The 19,807-nt window shown below is 35.9% G+C and overlaps 1 protein-coding gene across 1 annotated transcript in view; it reads right to left on the bottom strand.

Moving 5' to 3' along the window:
• The window catches only part of LOC119838163 (fatty acyl-CoA reductase wat-like), a 44,746-nt gene that overhangs the window by 9,179 nt on the left and 15,760 nt on the right, over window positions 1-19,807 (bottom strand). Inside the window, exons 3-4 of the mRNA XM_038364006.1 lie at window positions 1,256-1,349; window positions 192-314 (exon numbers count right to left, since the gene is read on the bottom strand). Coding sequence (XP_038219934.1) covers window positions 192-314; window positions 1,256-1,349 — 217 coding nt within the window. The remainder of the gene's footprint in view (window positions 1-191; window positions 315-1,255; window positions 1,350-19,807) is intronic.

Here is a 19,807-nt window from a genome sequence, read left to right as displayed (position 1 = left end):
GATGACGATAATGGTGGTGATGATGATGATGATGTTGATGATGATGATGATGATGATGATGATGTTGATGATGATGATGATGATGTTGATGATGATGATGATGTTGATGATGATGCTGATGTTGATGATGATGATGATGATGTTGATGATGATGATGATGATGTTGATGATGATGATATAAATTGTTATACCTCATCAGAAATCATCTGTCTGTCCTGCTCGCTTATGCCTAGACTTGCGTGGCTGATGTCACCCTCAACGAGTTGAATTTTGTCTATGAAGTCGGGCTGTATCTTCCTTAGCTTGTCGTAAAGCTGAAAAATTATTTAAAATATAATTAAAAAGGTGTGTGTGCGATTTACACACGATAGAAGTGAAACTTCAGTAAATCGACAAAAGAATGAGATGAATATATATAAAATATAAAACAGTATGTATATTTCTGTCTCACTCTTTGCCGGCTTCATTCTACACATTTTTGTATTTGTGTCTCTTACCTGTCGTTTTTCCGTTGCATCAGGTGTGAAATCACAACGATTCTAAAGAAGTTTCTCTTCAAAAATACGTACAAACGAACATAGAAACACAGAATGTATGACACATGGAGATAACATAAGAGGGGGTATAGGATTTTAGCGTTACATATGTTTTGAATTAAAAGTTAAAACGGTGAAGGAAAACATCGTGAGGAAACCGGCATGTCCGAGAATCAAAAGTTCGACGACATGTGACATCTGCCAACCCGCACTTGGCCAGCGTGCTGGATTATGGCCTGAACCCTCATAGGAGGCCTGTGCCCCAGCAGTGGGAACATATATAAGGGCTGATGATGATGTTTTGAATGGATCTTAAAAGACAAATTCAAAGAACTGAATGATAGAGTTATATGTAAGATCTTATTGTGGGAGGTTAAACTCTCGCGTGGTATTTAAGTGCGTGTCTGGGTATTTAACTTAGTTAGTAAGTAAATAAGTGAGTAAGTTATTACTTCTTAACATAGTATTTTCTTGTGTTTGATTTTACGCGAGTAGTATACGTTTAGAAATTAAAACGGATATAAAAATTTAACGGGTTTTAAACGCGATTTATTCATTATATTTTTAACCCGACGTTTCGAACACTTAACAGCGAGCGTGGTTTCTCACTTTTAATTTCTAAGTTATTACTTGAGTATCTCATTATACCTTTCAGTGAGTAACATTAAATGTGGAATATCATTCAAGTAAGTAAATATATTCAAGTTAATTTAACTTACAACTTCATCAAACTGCTCTTGCAATCGCTTCGTGGGGTCTTTGTTCTTTTTAGGTCTAGCTAGGAGGAACATCTTCTTAATACCTGGACATGACCTGGAAATAAATGATATGAATATAATTAATGGTTTACTCGGAAACACAGCTGAGGCATTATAAACATATCTGGAAAACTGATATTTTCTGATAGCGAGGAAAACTTAAGCTTCGTAATGAACACTTTTCAATTTTGATAATTTATCATTGAAGCAAAGTTACATCTAAATTTGCTTAGCCGTTTAGAAGTAACTGTCCTGCTACAAGCTAGAGGTTACTGACCCGACATTACCTAAAATGTTCGAACGAGACCAAACGAGAGGCACCTGCTTTCAAATCAAAAACGAATCATCAAAATCGTCCGACTCAGTCGACAGTTATGAAACAACAAACACAAAAAAAAACAGTCGAACTGACAACATTAGTGAAAGAATTTTGAAATAGGGCGAATATTCCCTAAGTTAAATTACCTAACATATTATAAGAAACATTTAATTTTTAGTTTTATAGCATTGAAATGCTTTATAAATGAGTTGCTACGGTTTGGCAAAAAACGCGGTTTCCCATCCCGCCTCCTGAGCAAATTTTTTTCTATTTAAAAATTTCTCAAATAAAAAACAAAAAATAATAAAAAAAAACATACTTTAATGATAGAGGAACTAGATCCCACATACAGAGTATATATAAAGAAATTATTTAATCCTGGCGATCCTTATCAGCATTAAGATAGACTCATGAAATTATTACATAGTAATCGATCCTTGATTAGTGTATGTTTGAATTAAATCTGTCCGTTGGAAGTGGATGCAACCGAGTTTAAAGAAGTCGGTTACATACATACAGGTGAAGCTAATAACAGTGTGTATCTGTTATTTTTATATCAACAATAGTCACTCATAACAAATTACTAGCTAGCGTCATCTACCATAAATTGTAAAGTGTGTTCAAAATAAAAGATCTGTCGTTGTCTATGACTCAAGCGTTTCATTTAACAATAGTTACATCAGATTTTAATATTTTTCATTTTAAAACCTAATTAAAAGAGACAAAAAGTCACGGGAATTGATTATAAAGTATATAGAATTACTTTTTATAATGTATTTTAAATTAATTCGTTTAAAAATATTATATTTTAAATCAAATTTATAAATTAATCTTTATAGGTGCATTAATAACATAATTTTCCTCCACGTTTAATACTAGCGGTTCACCCCAGCTTCGCCTTTATTTTTCTTATCTTTTAAAGCTTCTCTCTCTTATTACGAATTCATCAAAATTATCTAAATCGACCCAGCGATTCCCGAGTTTTAGCGACACTAACGAACAGCAATTGATTTTTATTTATATGTATCAGTATGCTCACTTATAGAACGCGAAAGTGTCTTTGTTTGTCTGTTTATTAGTCTATCCTTCACGTCGCAACGGAGCGATTTTATGATCAGAAAACATATAATTACTAAGGGAATCTCCAATGAATACACAAGCGGTACTACGAGCAGCAAGCTAGTATATATATTACTAGCTGCGCCCCGCGGTTTCACCCGCGTAAGACCATATCCCGTAGGAATATCCGGATAAAAAGTTGCCTATATATTGTTCCAGTTGTCCAGCTGTCTACGAAGCAAATTTCATTGCAATCGGTTCAGCAGCAGTTTATTCCTTTAAGAAACTCCTTTGCTTTATGACATATTGAAGGATAAAATTATCACAAATGGTTTATGATAGAAGCACAACTAATTGAGGATATGGTTGTGTGTTTATTTAACAAAAATCATATCACAAAACTGCATGACTCTCTTATGAAAGAAGAATAAACAGACACTTTCGCATCTAAAACATTACTAAGAACTGATAAATTTTTTGTATGTATATATATTATATATTACTAGCTTTTACCCGCGGCTTTGTACGCGTTAATTCGGGGTAGTTTAATAGATGTTATTTTACATATAAACCTTCCTCTTGAATCACTCTACCTGTTAAGAAAACCCATCAAAATCCGTTGCGTAGTTTTAAAGATTTTAACATACATAGGGAATTAGGGACAGAGAAAGCGACTCTGTTTTATACTATTTAGTGATATAGTTCCTTCACTTTAATTTCTCTCCGTCAGGTTGTCTGGCAGAAATTGCTATGTAGCAATAACACTGCCACCCGTTTTAACCTAACCTAGATACAGTTTAAATTTGTGACGTATACAGAGCACAAAATGAATAAATAAACAATTCTTTTTATTGATTTTTTATTGAGGCAGTCAAGCACGCTTCGGCACGAATTAGGCCAGCTCGCAGACCGACGTGGAATAGTAGGACGCCACTGTCTTTCGTACTGGGAGCCGGAGGCCCGTTTCGTTTTCCTCTACCGTCCCAGTCCATTCCTTTTTTCCAGTCTCAATTTTCCTTTTCTCTTACCCCTTATAAGCGGGCAGCGCATGCGCAGAGGCACTACCTCTGCTCTGTTCACGGGCGGTGATCGCTTACCATCAGAAGACGGCATTTTCTTTAAGAGGACTGTATAGACACATAACTCTATAAGAGTATTTAAACTTAGATTATGACGGAACTTAGTGTCTATAAGTGTTTGTGTGAAGTCCCGTGTCCCCTAGTGGGGTATGGGGCAGATGATATACATCTGTTTCACTGATCGATTTTCTTTACGGACAAGGTGATCAGCCTTCTGTGTCCTGCCAGACCGAGACATTTTTTTTGTGCGTCCCCACCGGGAATCGAACACAGGACCCCTCGGTTCTACGCTCACGCGTTAACCACTGTACCAAGGAGGCGGTCAGCTGTCAGTCTGCGTCGCTATAAATGTTTAGTTTATTATAATTGTCCATTCAAAGCAAAATGCTATAAAATAGTCGCGCAATTCGCAATTTTTTTTTCAAAATGGCCGTTGTGGTTTTACCATAAATATGTATTTATATATTGTAGTTACACCAAAACTTATTTACAACACGTTTATAGCCTTTTATGTGATATTTTTAAATGTTTACAATAATGCAACAAATATGCTTATAATATAAAGTTTAGAAATGAAAAACTTTTTAACGGAAATTAAATGCGATTTATTCATTATGTTATTAACACTTAATTAATTAAATAAATAATATAATGAATAAATCGCGTTTAAAATCCGTTACAAAGTTTTTATTTTCTACATGTATAATACTCGCGTAAAGTCAAACACAAGAAAATACTATTAAAAAGTTTGTTCGTTTGAACGCGCTAATCTCGGGAATAACACAACAATTTCACAGTTGGTACATTCATATGTACGTGATCTCCGAGTGCTATCACACTATCATACTACCATACTAATATTGTAAATGTGAAAGTTTCTTTGTTTGCATGTTTGTCCGTCCATCACGCTGAAACTGCTGAACGGATTTTAATGAAATTTGGTATACAGACAGGGTATGAGCTGACTTGGGTGATAGGATACTTTTTATCCCGATTAAATGCCCCCTTGGGATAAAACAGGAATCATTATATCCGGGCGGAGCCGGGAAGAGCGTCTAGCACGCTATATATGTACCACGGGCGAAACCGGGGCGGACCGCTAGTATAGAATAATAGCTTCAAAGTGTGGTCCAAGTGTATCTGATAGGTACATAATGACTTAACAAAATAACGTAGAATCTATCCTATTATTAATTAATTCGCATAATAATCAAGATAATCATAACAATCACCAGGTTGCCTGGCAGAGATTGCTGTCTAGCAATAAGGCCGCCTTTTGTACAAAATATCTTTGTGCCATTATTTTGTATAAACTTTACTTTCTGTTTTGTACAATAAATATAAATAAAATCAAATATAATAAGTAATCAGTGTACATCTCTTCTACAGCCTCCTTTTAAGGAAGTCGGTTAAAGGATACAAAATACCATATGTTCAATTAATTATCCATGTGACTGGTGCATTCCTTCGACTTTCCGTGTACCATTTAAGTATAATTTATATTCATGGCTTATGGCAGTCGGACGTTAGTTGTAAAAAAAGCGGTCAAGCGCGAGTCGTGTATTAAAATACGTAAAATTAATATATGGAAGATATAAATCCATGGAATGTTTCCTAAAGAATCACAGGACAGTTCTTTGGCATCATTGTTATGCAAATCTATTATAATATATATATATATATATAAGAAAGTGGTGTTAGTTACACTATTTATAACAAGAACGGATTAACCGATTTGGCTGAAAATTCGTGCAGAGGTAGCTTAGAACCGGGGGAGGGACATAGGATATAAATTAACATTTTTATCCCGGAAATCCCACGAGGAAAACCCCGGGTATATCTTTCCTGCGGCTACGCGGGCAATGCCGCGGGCGGAAAGCTAGTGTTACATATTTTGTAAAATTTATATTATTTTAAAAAAGCAACTACAGAGTTTGTTGAAGGCTCTTCTCTGTAACTGACTTCCAAACCGGTGCTAAATGTTATAACTGTGTTATGACGACTCAAAAGTGCTTCTATAGGAAGTCTATTTGAATAAATAAATGTTTGAATTTAAATTCGTTTGAGTTTATCTGTATGTGAATTTAAAAGTTGATTTATTAGTAAAACTTACATTTAACCAGTAAATCTAAAGATTTCTCAACACGGAGTGTAAAACTCCGAACTGTGTTATCATTGTATTAAGTATTTTTTGTATGGAATTAAAGGGAAGGCACTATCTTCTCAGATACATGCAATAGCCTAGTTCAGTCGGCCGAGCATTGGTGAAAATTTAATATATGTACTTGCTAAAAAAATATATCTTATTTATCGTCGAAACACTAGGACTAGGTTAATCTTGAGATTTACCTCAAAGGCACGATAATGTAGATATCCACACCCATTATTGATATTTATATCCATTTTGGACTAGTTTTATGTAAATATTTTTCATGACGTAGTCGGCAATGGTGCTGGTGGTTCGCCTGATGGTAAGCAATCACCACCTTCCATGAACATTCGCAGAGCTAGTGCCTCTGCGGATGCGCTGCCCGCGTTTACGGGGAAAGGGATAAGGAAAGGATCAACGACTAGAAAGAAGAAGTGGCCTGGGTAGGGTGAGGAAAAGAAAACTGGCTTCCAGTTTAAATGATATATATAGTTTCCCTTAAAATATTGCGGTACCCTAAAACCATTTATTCCGATAGTGCAAAGGCTGTTGCTTTGAGTTGTTATTATAAATCTCATATAAGGATTAATATAATACCGGCTTTGCTTAAATGTGGGTAAGGTTTTTCAAATGTATACAGCACTAGCTGCGCCCCGCGGTTTCACCCGCGTACCGTATAAGTTTAATATACAATTCTACTAGTCTACATTACATATCCTACTAATATTATAAATGCGAACGTTTGTAAGGATGTGTGTGCGTTTGTTGCTCTTTCACGCAAAAACTACTGAACCGATTGCAATGAAATTTGGTACGTAGACAGCTGGACAACTGGAACAACTCATAGGCAACTTTTTATCCCGATATTCATACGGGACGACGACTTACGCGGGTGAAACCGCGCTTGAGTCTTCATATCCCGGCGGAGCCGGAATTCCTGTTTTATCCCAAGGGAGCATTTAATCGGGATAAAAAGTATCCTATCACCCGAGTCAGCTCATACCCTGTATGTACACCAAATTTCATCAAAATCCGTTATGTAGTTCCAGCGTGATTGACGGACAAACATCCAAACAAACTAACATTCACATTTATAATATTAGTGTGATTAGGTTTAACAAAAAAAAATACTGCTTTCAATTAAAATACAAACCATAAAAACCGTATCATCCAGTTAAGAGTTACGAGGTAACAATCCAAAAAAAACATTTAAATTCATAACCTCCTTTTTTGAAGTCGGTCTAAAATAACGACATCCAAACATGCAGAATTCGAAATCACGTAAAAGCAATTAAATCACCATGAACAGGAAAACTATATGACTAAAGTTTTAGACTCGCAAATTATTTGACCTTAATTGAATTGAAGAAAATGTTTTGTTTGACAAATCATTTTACAGTAAATATTTTTAACACATCCTGATTTATTTTATACGAACTAGTAGTCCGCCCCGGCTTCGCCCGTGGTACATATATAGCCTGTGTCACTCAGCGAAGTTGCAGCTATCTAATGGTGAATGAATTTTTAAAATCGGTCCAGCAGTTTTTGAGTTTGTCTATTATAAACAAAGAAACAAAAAATCTAATCTTTTTTCTTTATAATATTAGTATAGATAGTATAGACTAGCTGCGCCCCCGCGGTTTCACCCGCGTAAGTCTGTATCCCGTAGGAATATTGGAATAAAAAGTTGCCTATATGTTCAGTGGTTTTTGCGTGAAAGATTAACAAACATACACATATACATACATCAATCCTCACAAACATTCTTATTTATAATTATAGAAGGATATAATAATATAAAGTTGATTAGTTCGTGAACGCGTTAATCTTAGGCACTACTAGGCTGATATAAATTAGATTTTATACAGAGATAGTTAGAGACCCGATACATACGATAGTTTTTATTCCGGAAATCCCAAAGGATTCGGATACCATACAGGGAAAATCCCATGGCGATCCATTCATTAACTGCGCGGGAGAAACCGCGTGCTGGAAGCTAGTTTATTTATATTGTCTATTGTTATACTCGAAACAACAAGATGACAAAACAAATCACACGACTGGATCTGAATCGTAATAGGGCCCTTTACGAGGTTGGAATTTTGATAAATTTAGAATAACTTCGTATTGCAATGTACTTAGATATAGAGTTTAGTGAAGTCCCGTGTCCCCTAGTGGGGTATGGGGCAGATGATGTACATCCGTTTCACTGATCGATTTTCTTTATGGACAAGTAGGTGATCAGCCTTCTGTGTCCTGCCAGACCGAGACATTTTTTTTTTTTTGTGCTTCCCCACCGGGAATTGAACCCAGGACCCCTCGGTTCTACGCTCACGCGTTAACCACTGTACCAAGGAGGCGGTCAGATATAGAGTTTAGTGTTTGTTTAATAAACGAATTTAAATAATCAGATGACATTTAGAAATTAACTTATTATTCCCTAGCTGCGCCCTTTGCGCCTTTCTGCTTAGTAAAAATGCATTTTTTTTTTCATTATTGCATCTGTTTGGGTACGTTCGTGAAATATACATACAAACATACATACTAAGGAATCGCATTTATAAATTAGTGAGACTAGTACAGGGTTGTGACTCTGCCTCGTATAACTTCTTAAAGAAGTATAGATAGAAGGAATTATAATAGAACTTTCTAAACGCGTTTTAGGTAGTATTAACTAAATCTTCATTTTATAAATAACTAGCTGCGCCCCGCGGTTTCACCAGCGTAAGTCCGTATCCAATAGGAATATCGGGATAAAAAGTTGCCTATATGTTATTCCAGTTGTCCAGCTATCTACGTACCAAAATTCATTGCAATCGAATCAGTAGTTTTTGCGTGAAAGAGCAACAAACACACACACCTTACAAACTTTCGCGTTTATAATATTAATAGGATTATTGGGGCCAGTTCTTTATTTTGTGTTAACTATTGTCTTATTAAATAATCAAGATAAGCCAAGTATACAAAGGCGAAGAATTTAACGCGTATTTCGAAATATATAACGCTGTGAAAGGTTGATCACGTAGGCTGAGCGACACGACTTGAATACCAGCTGTCTCTCACGTTTCAATTGATATAAGGTTTATTACGCGGTAGGTTAAGACGAAACAACAGTTTCTGGCATAATCTATACTAACATTATAAAGCTGAAGAGTTTGTTAGTTGTTTGAACGCAATAATCTCAAGAACTACTGGTCCGGTTTGAAAAATTCAGTGTTAGATGGCTCATTTATTAGGCGAAGCCGGGGTTGACCGCTAGTTAAGTATATAGCAAGCAGTTGTGGCTCACTTGTGGGGGCATATAATCGATAAGCCGGGGGTTCGAGACCAGGTGAGCGTGCATGTGGATAACAGCACCACTGCTCGAAACGGTGAAGAAAAACATCGTGAGGAAACCGGCATGTCCAGGAATTTGGACATGGACATGTGACATCTGTCAATCCACACATGGCGTGGTGGATTATTCCTCGTCCCATAAATTTTAAGTGTCTGTTGTCTTTGGTACCAACCAAATTTGTTAATAAATTATCTAAATTATAACGTTTAATAAAATAAAATTCTAACTTCTTATTATGTTTATAAACCATATTTTTGTATACTATATTATATAACTTGTATTGTTTTGTGTTTGTTTTAGCTGCTCCAAGTGGATCTAAATTATTGTTTCCACCGATATCCAAATGTTAATTTCAACAACTGTATTAGTCTATCTGTCTGAAATTTGAGTCCTGTCTGTCCCTTATATACTGGACATTGGCGGAGTCCCTATTTATTGGGTGGAGCCATTAATTAAGAGAAGAAGAAAAAGATTATCCCTCAGGATCTTCCTCTGTCTAAACAGTTACCTATTGAGGTAGGTTAGCTCGGTTAGCACTAGAGTAAATAATTAATTGAAGCGTTACATTTCTGAATCGCGCTAGCGAAATGCTCGCTACAGAGGCATATATACAACTTTCCAATATCATTCTATTGGGGCCTTACGGCTTACCGGCCAGTCGAGTAGACTGGACGAGGATTTTAGAGAAACTGCTGGAAGCCGTGACGTCACTCGCGTGTACCCGAATCGTTGTGAGAGAGAAAAACAATTAGATGACTGACTTGAACTATCAACACAGCGTAAACTACTGGACTAATCGGGTTAAAATTTGGCTTACAGATAACCACTTAGATATATGGATTCGTTTAAAAAGTCCGTAGGGGAAGATTTTGATAAATTCTTCCCCTACGGGCATAAAACAGGGGATGGTATTTTGTACCATGAAATTAGTTTTACCACGCCGACAGCGGCAAGCAATAGACTAATTTATAATGTAGTCTATCTTATCCCAACCTACTAATATTATAAATGCGAAAGTTTGTGAGGCTGCATGTATGTGTATGTGTGTTATTCTTTCACGCAAAAACAAATGAACCGTTTGCAGTGAAATTTAGTACGTAGATAGCTGGACAACTGGAATAACAAATAGGCTTTATCCCGATATTCCGACAGGATACGGACTTACGCGGAAACCGCGGGGCGCAGCTAGTTTGTAATATATGTACGATGATAGGATAGAGAATTGGTTTAGATATGTCTATACGAAATATATTAAGCTGAAGAGTTTCTTTGAACGCGATTATCTCAGATACTACTGGTCCGATTTCAAAAAAATTTCATAATTAAATAATCCAATAATGGAGGAATGCTTTAAGATGTATAACATCATGACGTGAGTAAAACTGCAGGGCAAGGACAGTATTATGTTGTGATGTATCGCTTGGTCACTATATAGTATAAAGCAAAGTCCCATCCCGCGTCTGTTTCTATGTATGTATGCTTAGATCTTTAAAACTACACAACGGATCGATGTATTTTTTTATAGAGCGATTCAAGAGGATGGTTTATGTAAGTTATAATAAAATTTATTAAAGTACTCCGAATTTAACACGTGAATAATTTAAGCGGAATATTCCCAAATTTTTATTGACGTCAATCTTATAATGACTCGCATTTAAAGATGTTTGCGCATCGCCAATAGCCAGCGAGGCTTCCGACTTTTTCATCTCATAAATGACATTCATATATGATTATTAAAACACGTTTTGTTATACTCTGTCGTCCACTTGTTGTTATTGTATTGATTTACGCGACCGCACAAAAGGGTGTTGTGTTTTCAGTCGTGCGTGTATACCATGACAGCAAGCAAAGAAGCAGATGGGCCACCTAATGTTAAGTGGCCACCACCGCCCATAAACACTCGAGTAAAACGGAAAAAATCCAATTGGCTATTACAAAAAGTTTCGCTGTCCGTCTCTCCGTAAAATGTGTTATTGATACTGTTGTAATTTTCCTATAATAACAAGTAATAAAAAACTGAGGTTAAGCGACGTTTGGCGCGGTCACAAATTGGATGGGTGACCGTTCTTTGTGTATCTGCTCTTTAGGTAGGGTCGGATATTTTATACGGCACCCGGCAGCAATCGAGTCGCATTTGAGCGATATTTTTTACCAGATCAAATCTGACAAAAATATCTTATGTAATATCTTATATCTTGAATACGTTTTGAATGTGGGAGTCGAGCACGCATCGGCACGATGTGGGCCAGCTCGCACCGGGGAAGTACCACACCCCCGCAGACAACCGGCGTGAAATAGTAGCATGCTACTTTGTTTCGTACGGTGATTGGGGGAGCCGGAGGTCCATACCCTTTTCCTTTTCCTCACCCTTTCCAGTCTACTCCTGTCGTAGATATTTTCCTTACCTCTTACGCCTAAAAGCAAGCAACGCATACGCATAGGCACTACCTCTGCTCTGTTCACGGGCGGGGATCGCTTACCATCAGCCGAACCACCAGCTCGGTTGCCGCGACATAAAAATAACATTTGAATGAAGTTAAGTACAACATTCCTAGAGACTTGTCATTAGCACTTGAGAAATAAACAGTCCTTTTTACAACTTCTCACATACATGCTATAATAATGGAGACTATTTATCTATTATTGTTTGAACATTGTAATAGATACTAAGTATAGTTGAGCTAGTGTCTTTTAAACTCAAACATTTATTTATTCAACTAGACTTCCTATAGAAGCACTTTTAAATCGTCATAACACAGTTATAACATTTACCACCGGTTTGGGAGGCAGTTACAGAGAAGAGACGGCAACAAACTCTGTAGTAACTCTTTTAAAATAACATCAACAGAATGGTTATGGGCGGTGGTGATCGCTTACCATCAGGCGAACCACCAGCTCAGCTGCCCGCTATGACATAAAAAAAAAAAAAACCTCAATTTTACATTTTAAATCTACATAATACCTTATCAACCGACTTCAAAAAAGCTAATCAATTTGACTCATAACTCATACTTATACCTATTTTTTTGATTTTGACGTGACAACGTGTTAAATTAGGTTGCGGCTCGGAGTCACTCATGAAAAAGTGTAACGCCCGGTAACGTTACGATGAGTCACCGAACTATGATCGGTCCGCCGCGCGCGCAGCACTAGAGAATTAGGCGCATTGAATCGGCGCGTGCTTGTGTCTCTGTCTCTGTCTTTTTAGTAAACAAAATATATTTTCTATAGTTAAAATTTGTGCAATTCTTATTTTCATTCAATTCCTTGTTCCTATTGTGCAATTTAATAATATTCATATCAATTAACATTCTACCGAGAAAAAGACGTTGTCACGTAAAATCTTCGCCCGTAAAACCGACTTTACAGGCAACCATTTTTTATGAATTTTTTGTGATTCTATTTATATTTGGTCTAGTGGTTGTCTGACAATTTCAAGGTGATATCAATATTGGTTAAAACGATTATGAGTTACCATCATTTACCAAGCGAGCATTTATATATCTGTGCAGCTGTTAAATAAATTAAATTTTAAAAACATTTTAATTATAGACTCAAAGAAAAGATCTCGCATGTTCTAATAACTAATGCGTAAGGAAATAAATTATGTTATCCAGCTTCCTGACGATTCTAATCAGGATAAGATAAACTCATGAAGTTATTGTATTGTCACCGATCCGCGATAAGTGTACGGAGTTTGAATTCAATCTATCCGTTTCGAGTGGGTCAAAATCGTCTAAAGGAGTTGATTACATACAAACATACAGGTGACGCTAAATACAAATCAGTAATATTAACTTAAACTTATTGAAATTTATAGCAAGTAATTATCGATTTAAATAAATATATGTTATTAAAGTTTATTGCCCAATTATAAATAACATAATAATATGCTCAATGGAAGTTAATTTAAAATACTTAAAACGCCTTTTATTATTTCCACCAGCTGTTCGCCCCGGCTTCGCCCGTGGTACATATATAGCCTATGTCACTCAGCGAAGTTGCAGCTATCTAACGGTGAAAGAATTTTAATTATCGGTCCAGTAGTTTTTGAGTTTATCCATTACAAACTAACAAACAAAAAAACAAATTCTTCCTCTTTATAATATTAGTGTAGATCAGTTCTATCATCATTCAAACAAGGATTTGAGAGTCATTTATCACCAAAGTGATTAGAATTATCATCGCATACGTCCTTTCGGAGTTGGGTAACAGCGGCCGCGGACGTGGACTCAAATTTAATTGCATTATTTGAATAACAAGCTTTTGCTCGCGGCTTCGCACGCGTTAAATTAGTAATCCTACTAATATTATAAATGCGAAAGTTTGTAAGGATGTATGTGTGTTTGTTGCTCTGTCACGCAAAAACTGCTGAACCGATTGCAATGAAATTTGGTACGTAGACAGCTGGACAACTGGATTAACTTAAAGGTAAATTTTTATCCCGATCTTACTAAGGGATACGGACTTACGCGGGTGAAACCGCGGTGCGCAGCTAGTATAAGATATAATAAGTACTTATATTTACAGGTATTTAATAAAATGACTACTCGAGAATCCGTTATTTTAGGCAAGTCGGTTAATAAACAGGCTCAAACAAACAAACATTTGTTGACTGTACCTTTTGAGCTAACACTACACCTATTTACGCGCGCGGTTAAAATCAATATTTACGTTCATTGGAGTTTTTTACAACTGGCGTAACGTAAACAATTTTTTTAACCAACTACGAAGGACTATGAGCATTTTTGTTTATATACTAGCTTGACCCTGTCGCTTCGCTTGATGAATTTATATGTAAAACACAACAATCATATCAAACAACTGCTCCGTTGCTACGTCAAAGAAGGACAAACAAACATATTACTTATTCATGTACACTAATATTATAAAAAGGAAACTTTTTTATTTTGTATGTTTGTAACGTTTTCACACATAAACTACTGGACTGATTTAAACGATTCTTTCACCATTAGAAAGCTGCCACTTCACTGTGTGACATAGGCTTTATATGTACGGACGAAGCCGGGGCGAACAGTTAGTAAACACGACGTGGCCTCTACCGCAAAGCACGGGCAATAGTTTTTATACAGCCAAAAAGGTTTATATAAATCGTGTAAACTCAAAAACTGCTTGACCAATTTTAAAAATACTTACATCAATAGATAGTTACATCTTCACCGTATCTAGTAATCCATATACGATCACATTATAGAGCGAGAAAGCCACTACACCATAAGAAATGCAAGTAACACCGTGTGCCACAACTAGTTAACGATTTTTCACATGAAGCAGAGTAACGTTAGTTCTACTTGCTAAATAAATCAAATTAAGAGGACAGTTATATGTACAGAGACTTCTAAACATCGTATATAATGGCTATTGACCCCAACATGCAAAGGATTTTATACTAAAATATTACTTAAATATTGTACCTAGGATTACACTGAGAATCAATGTTATTACATTCAGTTGCAGGCCTAATTATGTCATTTATTAACATGCGTTTATCACTTAGGTTGTATGTATCTCTGAGCATAATATTTACATATTTCCAGAAGTCTGATTAATATGAAACTATGCATAAGTATCAAGGACCGATGACAATGCAATAATTTAATAATAGTTTCCAATTATCTTTAATGAATATGCCAGGATAAAAAAATTCTAAAACCAGTATATCTCTGAATTTGCAGACGGTAAAGAAGCAATTTAATACGTTCATAAATTTTGTAACCTATAGTCTTAATTAAATTACAAATAAAGAATATGAATTGAAAAAATAAAACCTTATTAACTAGAGTGTAGAGAAATGGCTGATCTCGTCTTAATTGTGCTTGGTGGGCCGCCTGATGGTAAGCGCTACCACCGCCCGTGAACGGATTGCTGTCTTCAAATTAGAAAGAGATGAAGAAAGGATCGACGAGAGGAATACAGGAAGACTGGGAAGAGTAAGGAAAAGGAGTTGGGCCTCCAGCTCCCCTTCACCGAACGAAAGCAGTATGGTATTTAGCGCCTGTTTTCTGGGGGTGTGGTACTTGCTTGGTGCGAGCTGGCTCTATTCGTGCCGAAGCGTGCTCGACTATGCACCACATCAAAATGCGTCAGTATAATCCAAGATTCCCTCTCCGTGCCAAAATTATCTATCCCAATTGCTTCTGTTCAAGGATGATTTCTGCATAGCTTTGGACTAACAAGCTATAAAGATTAATGATTAATCTTTTCTACATTAGAAAGAAAGAAAGAAAGAAAAAATATTTATTTGACACAGACATACACACACACAACAGATCAAACAGAAAAAAACAGAAGCGTACAATAAAAAAATATATATAAGAGGAAAAAAAAAATAAAAATTTACACTTAACAATGATGTGTGGCTGCGTGTGCCAAAAAGGGATGCCACTCAGGAAACCTGAGGCTTAACGCCTCAGCTCTGATTTTCAGTGGTACCCATTCGACATCAGTAGCCCTGTATTATAATATGTATATATAAATAAAAGAGTAAATAAATACATAGTGGATCACTAATACACATAAATAAATAAAGTAAATAAAATAATACAAAAAATAAAGTCAGATATAGCATGTATACTAAATAGAACAATATGAATATAATTAATGATGAACTATAACCAGTTACGTTCTTGCAAATATTATAGAAAAGTTTCGTTACAGACGCATCGAAGATTGTTGGCGCTTTAAAATAAATTGTCTACATTTTAGACGGAATATGTGTATTGATATATAATCCAAATATATAATCCAAAAAGTTATTGTTAAGAGTAAAGTAAATTAAGTGAATTCCATCTTATTAACTTGTATTTCTTGTTCTTAAAACGAAATACTGTATTATTACATCGGAAAAATACAGATTCTGCATCGTAGAATGGGGTTTCCCTCGTGAATAACTTAAATCTGCTTGACGCAACTTATATAGCAGCTTGGAACTTTCCCGAGACCGCGTCCGTGACGTGAGTAAATCTTTATTAAACACGAAGGCAACTGACCATGATCCATGGTATTATCTTTGGATCAGAACCACAGCACAGTTCTTTGAAGCCATTATTAAGTATACATTTTTTATGTATACATATTACCTATGTATTAAAATTATTGGCTTGTTTCGAAGAAAGCAACTACAGAGTTAGTTGAAGGCTCTTCTCTGTAACTGCCTTCCGAACCGGTGGTAAATGTTATAACTGTGTTATGACGATTCAAAAGTGCTTCTATAGGAAGTCTAATTGAATAAATAAATGTTTGAATTACTTGAATTCGAGTTTGATCTATCAACGCACAGCCCAAAATGTAGGACCGATCGGGCTGAAATTTGGCGAATAGATAGATGATATGATGTAGACATCCACTAAGATAGGATTTCGATAAATTCTACCCCCAGGGGGATAAAATAGGGGATGAAAGTTTGTACCATGAAATTTGACCACACGGGTGAAGCTGCGGTTAACAGCTAGTGCAATATCACGCAAAATGGAAGCAATACTTGCTGAAAACCGCAAAATCAGTATTTGTGTAATGCACGTACAAACACACAGACAGATAGATAAAAATACTAAAAACATTTCTGTCATTTAATCAGAGACTTGCTAAACGGTAAAAATTTTAGCTTTCTATTTGTTAACGATTTTCGAAATCAGTCGAGTTCTTTGATATAAATCGTAAAAAACAAACAAACAAACAAACAAAACGGTCAAGTGCGAGTCGGACTCGCGACACAAAAGATTCCAAACGAATAATTTAAAGAGCATACACATTGTGATATTTAAATATAAACATAGCAAATACAATAAATTCAAAATCCGTAGTCGTTAATTATAAAACTACGACGTACTAACAAAAAATTGAAGTTTTAAGCATGATTCATATTTTATATAAAATAAGCTTCTACTTGACGTGTAATTATAATAGCTTTGTGTGTCTGTGAATAAAATAATCGTGAATCATCGTTGATCTAAAAATAGTTCGTGGGTTTTTTCCTGTCTCTTAGTTTAATAATAATATAAACACACATATAATAACATTACGATACACTAGCTGCGCCCCGCGGTTTCACCCGCGTAAGCCTGTATCCCGTAGGAATATCGGGATAAAAAGTTGCCTATATTTTATTCCAGTTCTCCATCTGTCTAAGTACCAAATTTCATTGCAATCGGTTCAGTAGTTTTTTCGTGAAAGAGAAACAAACACACACACATCCTTACAAACTTTGGACAACTGGAAAAACATATATATAGGCAAATTTTATCCTGCGGGATACGGACTTACGCGGGTGAAACCGCGGGGCGCAGCTAGTATAATATAAAGCAGTCGCTTCTTTCCCTATGTATGCATGCTTAGATGCAAAAGTACATAACGATGTTTGATAAGTTTTAATAAATAGAGTGATTCAAGAGGTTTATATGTATAATTAACCTCCGAATTTAACGCATGCGAAGTCGCGGGCAAAATCTAGTTAAATGTATAAAACGGATTATCTCTTAGCGTCCCTCGCCACGTATCTTGTTTCCGAGTCTTATAAGCTACCTTATATGGAAGAAGGTTAATATGGCCTTTGACCATAGTAAGGGTCTTTACGGTCGTGTTTAAATATGGAAAATTTAGACTTCTTTGTATGTTCCTAGATGTATAGATTTAGCCTTAACTCATAGACAATAACCCTGAATTTTATAACGCGTAGGTTCAATGTCTAATAGATAATTTTTTTTGTAAGTATTTAATTTTATCCAGCACTACATAGTATAAAACGAAGTCGCTTTCTCTGTCCCCATGTCCCTATGTATGCTTAAATCTTTAAAACTATGCAACGGATTTTGATGGGGTTTTTTTAAATAGATAGAGTGGTTCAAGAGAAAGGTTTATATTTACAATAGCATCTATTAAACTACTATAAACCCCAAATTAAACGCGTGCGATGCCGCGGGCGAAAGCTAGTTACAACAATATAAACGCGAGAGTTTGTAAGTATGGATAGATGGATGAATGTATGTATGTTAGTTACTCTTTCACGCGGGAACAGCTTGTCGTATCTATATGAAATTTGGTACAGAGATAGATTATAGTCTGGATTAGCACAAAGCCTTATCACCCGGGTACCAAGCGAGAGACGCCGCGGGCTACAGCTAGTAATTCCTACACGTGCTAAACACCGCCCCTTTTAATTAGTTATAAAATGTTTCTTTTAACTTATTAAGATTTTAATTGTTTGTTTTATGTTTAACTCTTTATTGTACATGAGAAAGAAAACATATAGTATAATCGGCTGCCTTAGCACTGTGCAGTGATCTCTACCAGTCAACCGCGGGCAAAGGTAAAAGAAGCGAAATATGAATAACTAGCTGCGCCCCGCGGTTTAACCCGTGTAAGTCCGTATCCCGTAGGAATATCGGGATAAAAAGTTGCCTATATGTTATTCCAGTTGTCCAGCTATCTACGTACCAAATTTCATTGCAATCGGTTCAGTAGTTTTTGCGTGAAAGAGCAACAAACACACTCACATCCTTACAAACTTTCGCATTTATAATATTAGTAGGATTAGTAGGAAGAGGATATTAGTAGGATTAGTAGGAGAAATAGCTCAAATATTTTTTTTATCATAATTTAAATAAATAATAGACAAAGTTGTGCAACATATTTTACATAAAAATAAACTAGTTATTATGGTATTTATACCCAGGTACCACGCGAGCGACGCCGCGGGTTACAGCTAGTACAATGAAGAGGTTTTTGTATACAATATAATGGGTGCTAACCGTCCCGTGGGAAATCATTTTTCAACACTTAATTACTTATAAAAAACTAACACATTATTAATGTTTTTATATTGTTATTAATGTTTGTGTTTCTAACACATTATTAATGGCATTAAATTTTTAATTAAGTATATAGATGTAGAGATTACATAAATTCAAGTTTATAACCTTACTAGCTGTGACCCGCGGTTGAAACCGCGTAAGTCCGTATCCCGTAGGAATATCGGCATAAAAAGTGCCTATGTGTTATTTCAGTTGTCCAGCTATCTACGAAGCAAAATAGTATTATTATTCACCAATAGATGTCAGGAAAAAAAACACGAATAAAACACGAATATGACATTTTCTAAAAAAGATTCCTAGTTAGATCGATTTATCGCCCCCGAAACCCCCTGTATACTAAATTTCATGAAAATCGTTGGAGCCGATTCCGAGATTCCAATTATATATACAAGAATTGCTCGTTTAAAGGTATAAGATTTTGTTCAGGGCCAAGGCAGGTCGGTTATAGCATAGTGCGATTAAGCTTGCAGGTGTTGTGTGACCCTTGCGAACATTCGGTTAGTAGATCTTACTTCCTACCGTCCTACTTACGCTAGCCTTCGCCCGTGGCTTCGCCCGCGAAGCCACAGGAAATCCCCAGGAATTTAATGTTTCATCGCAAGAAATGGCCTATGTCACTCTCTAGTCTAACTGTCAGAATTCCTACTAATATTATAAATGCGAAAGTTTGTGAGGATGGATGTATTTGTATGTTAGGTTTGTTGCTCTTTCACGCAATAACTAATGAATCGATTGCAATG

Source organism: Zerene cesonia, unplaced genomic scaffold (assembly GCF_012273895.1).
Source record: "Zerene cesonia ecotype Mississippi unplaced genomic scaffold, Zerene_cesonia_1.1 Zces_u001, whole genome shotgun sequence".
Classification (NCBI taxonomy): Eukaryota; Metazoa; Arthropoda; class Insecta; order Lepidoptera; family Pieridae; genus Zerene; species Zerene cesonia.
This window is presented reverse-complemented; position numbering and strand designations above follow the sequence as displayed.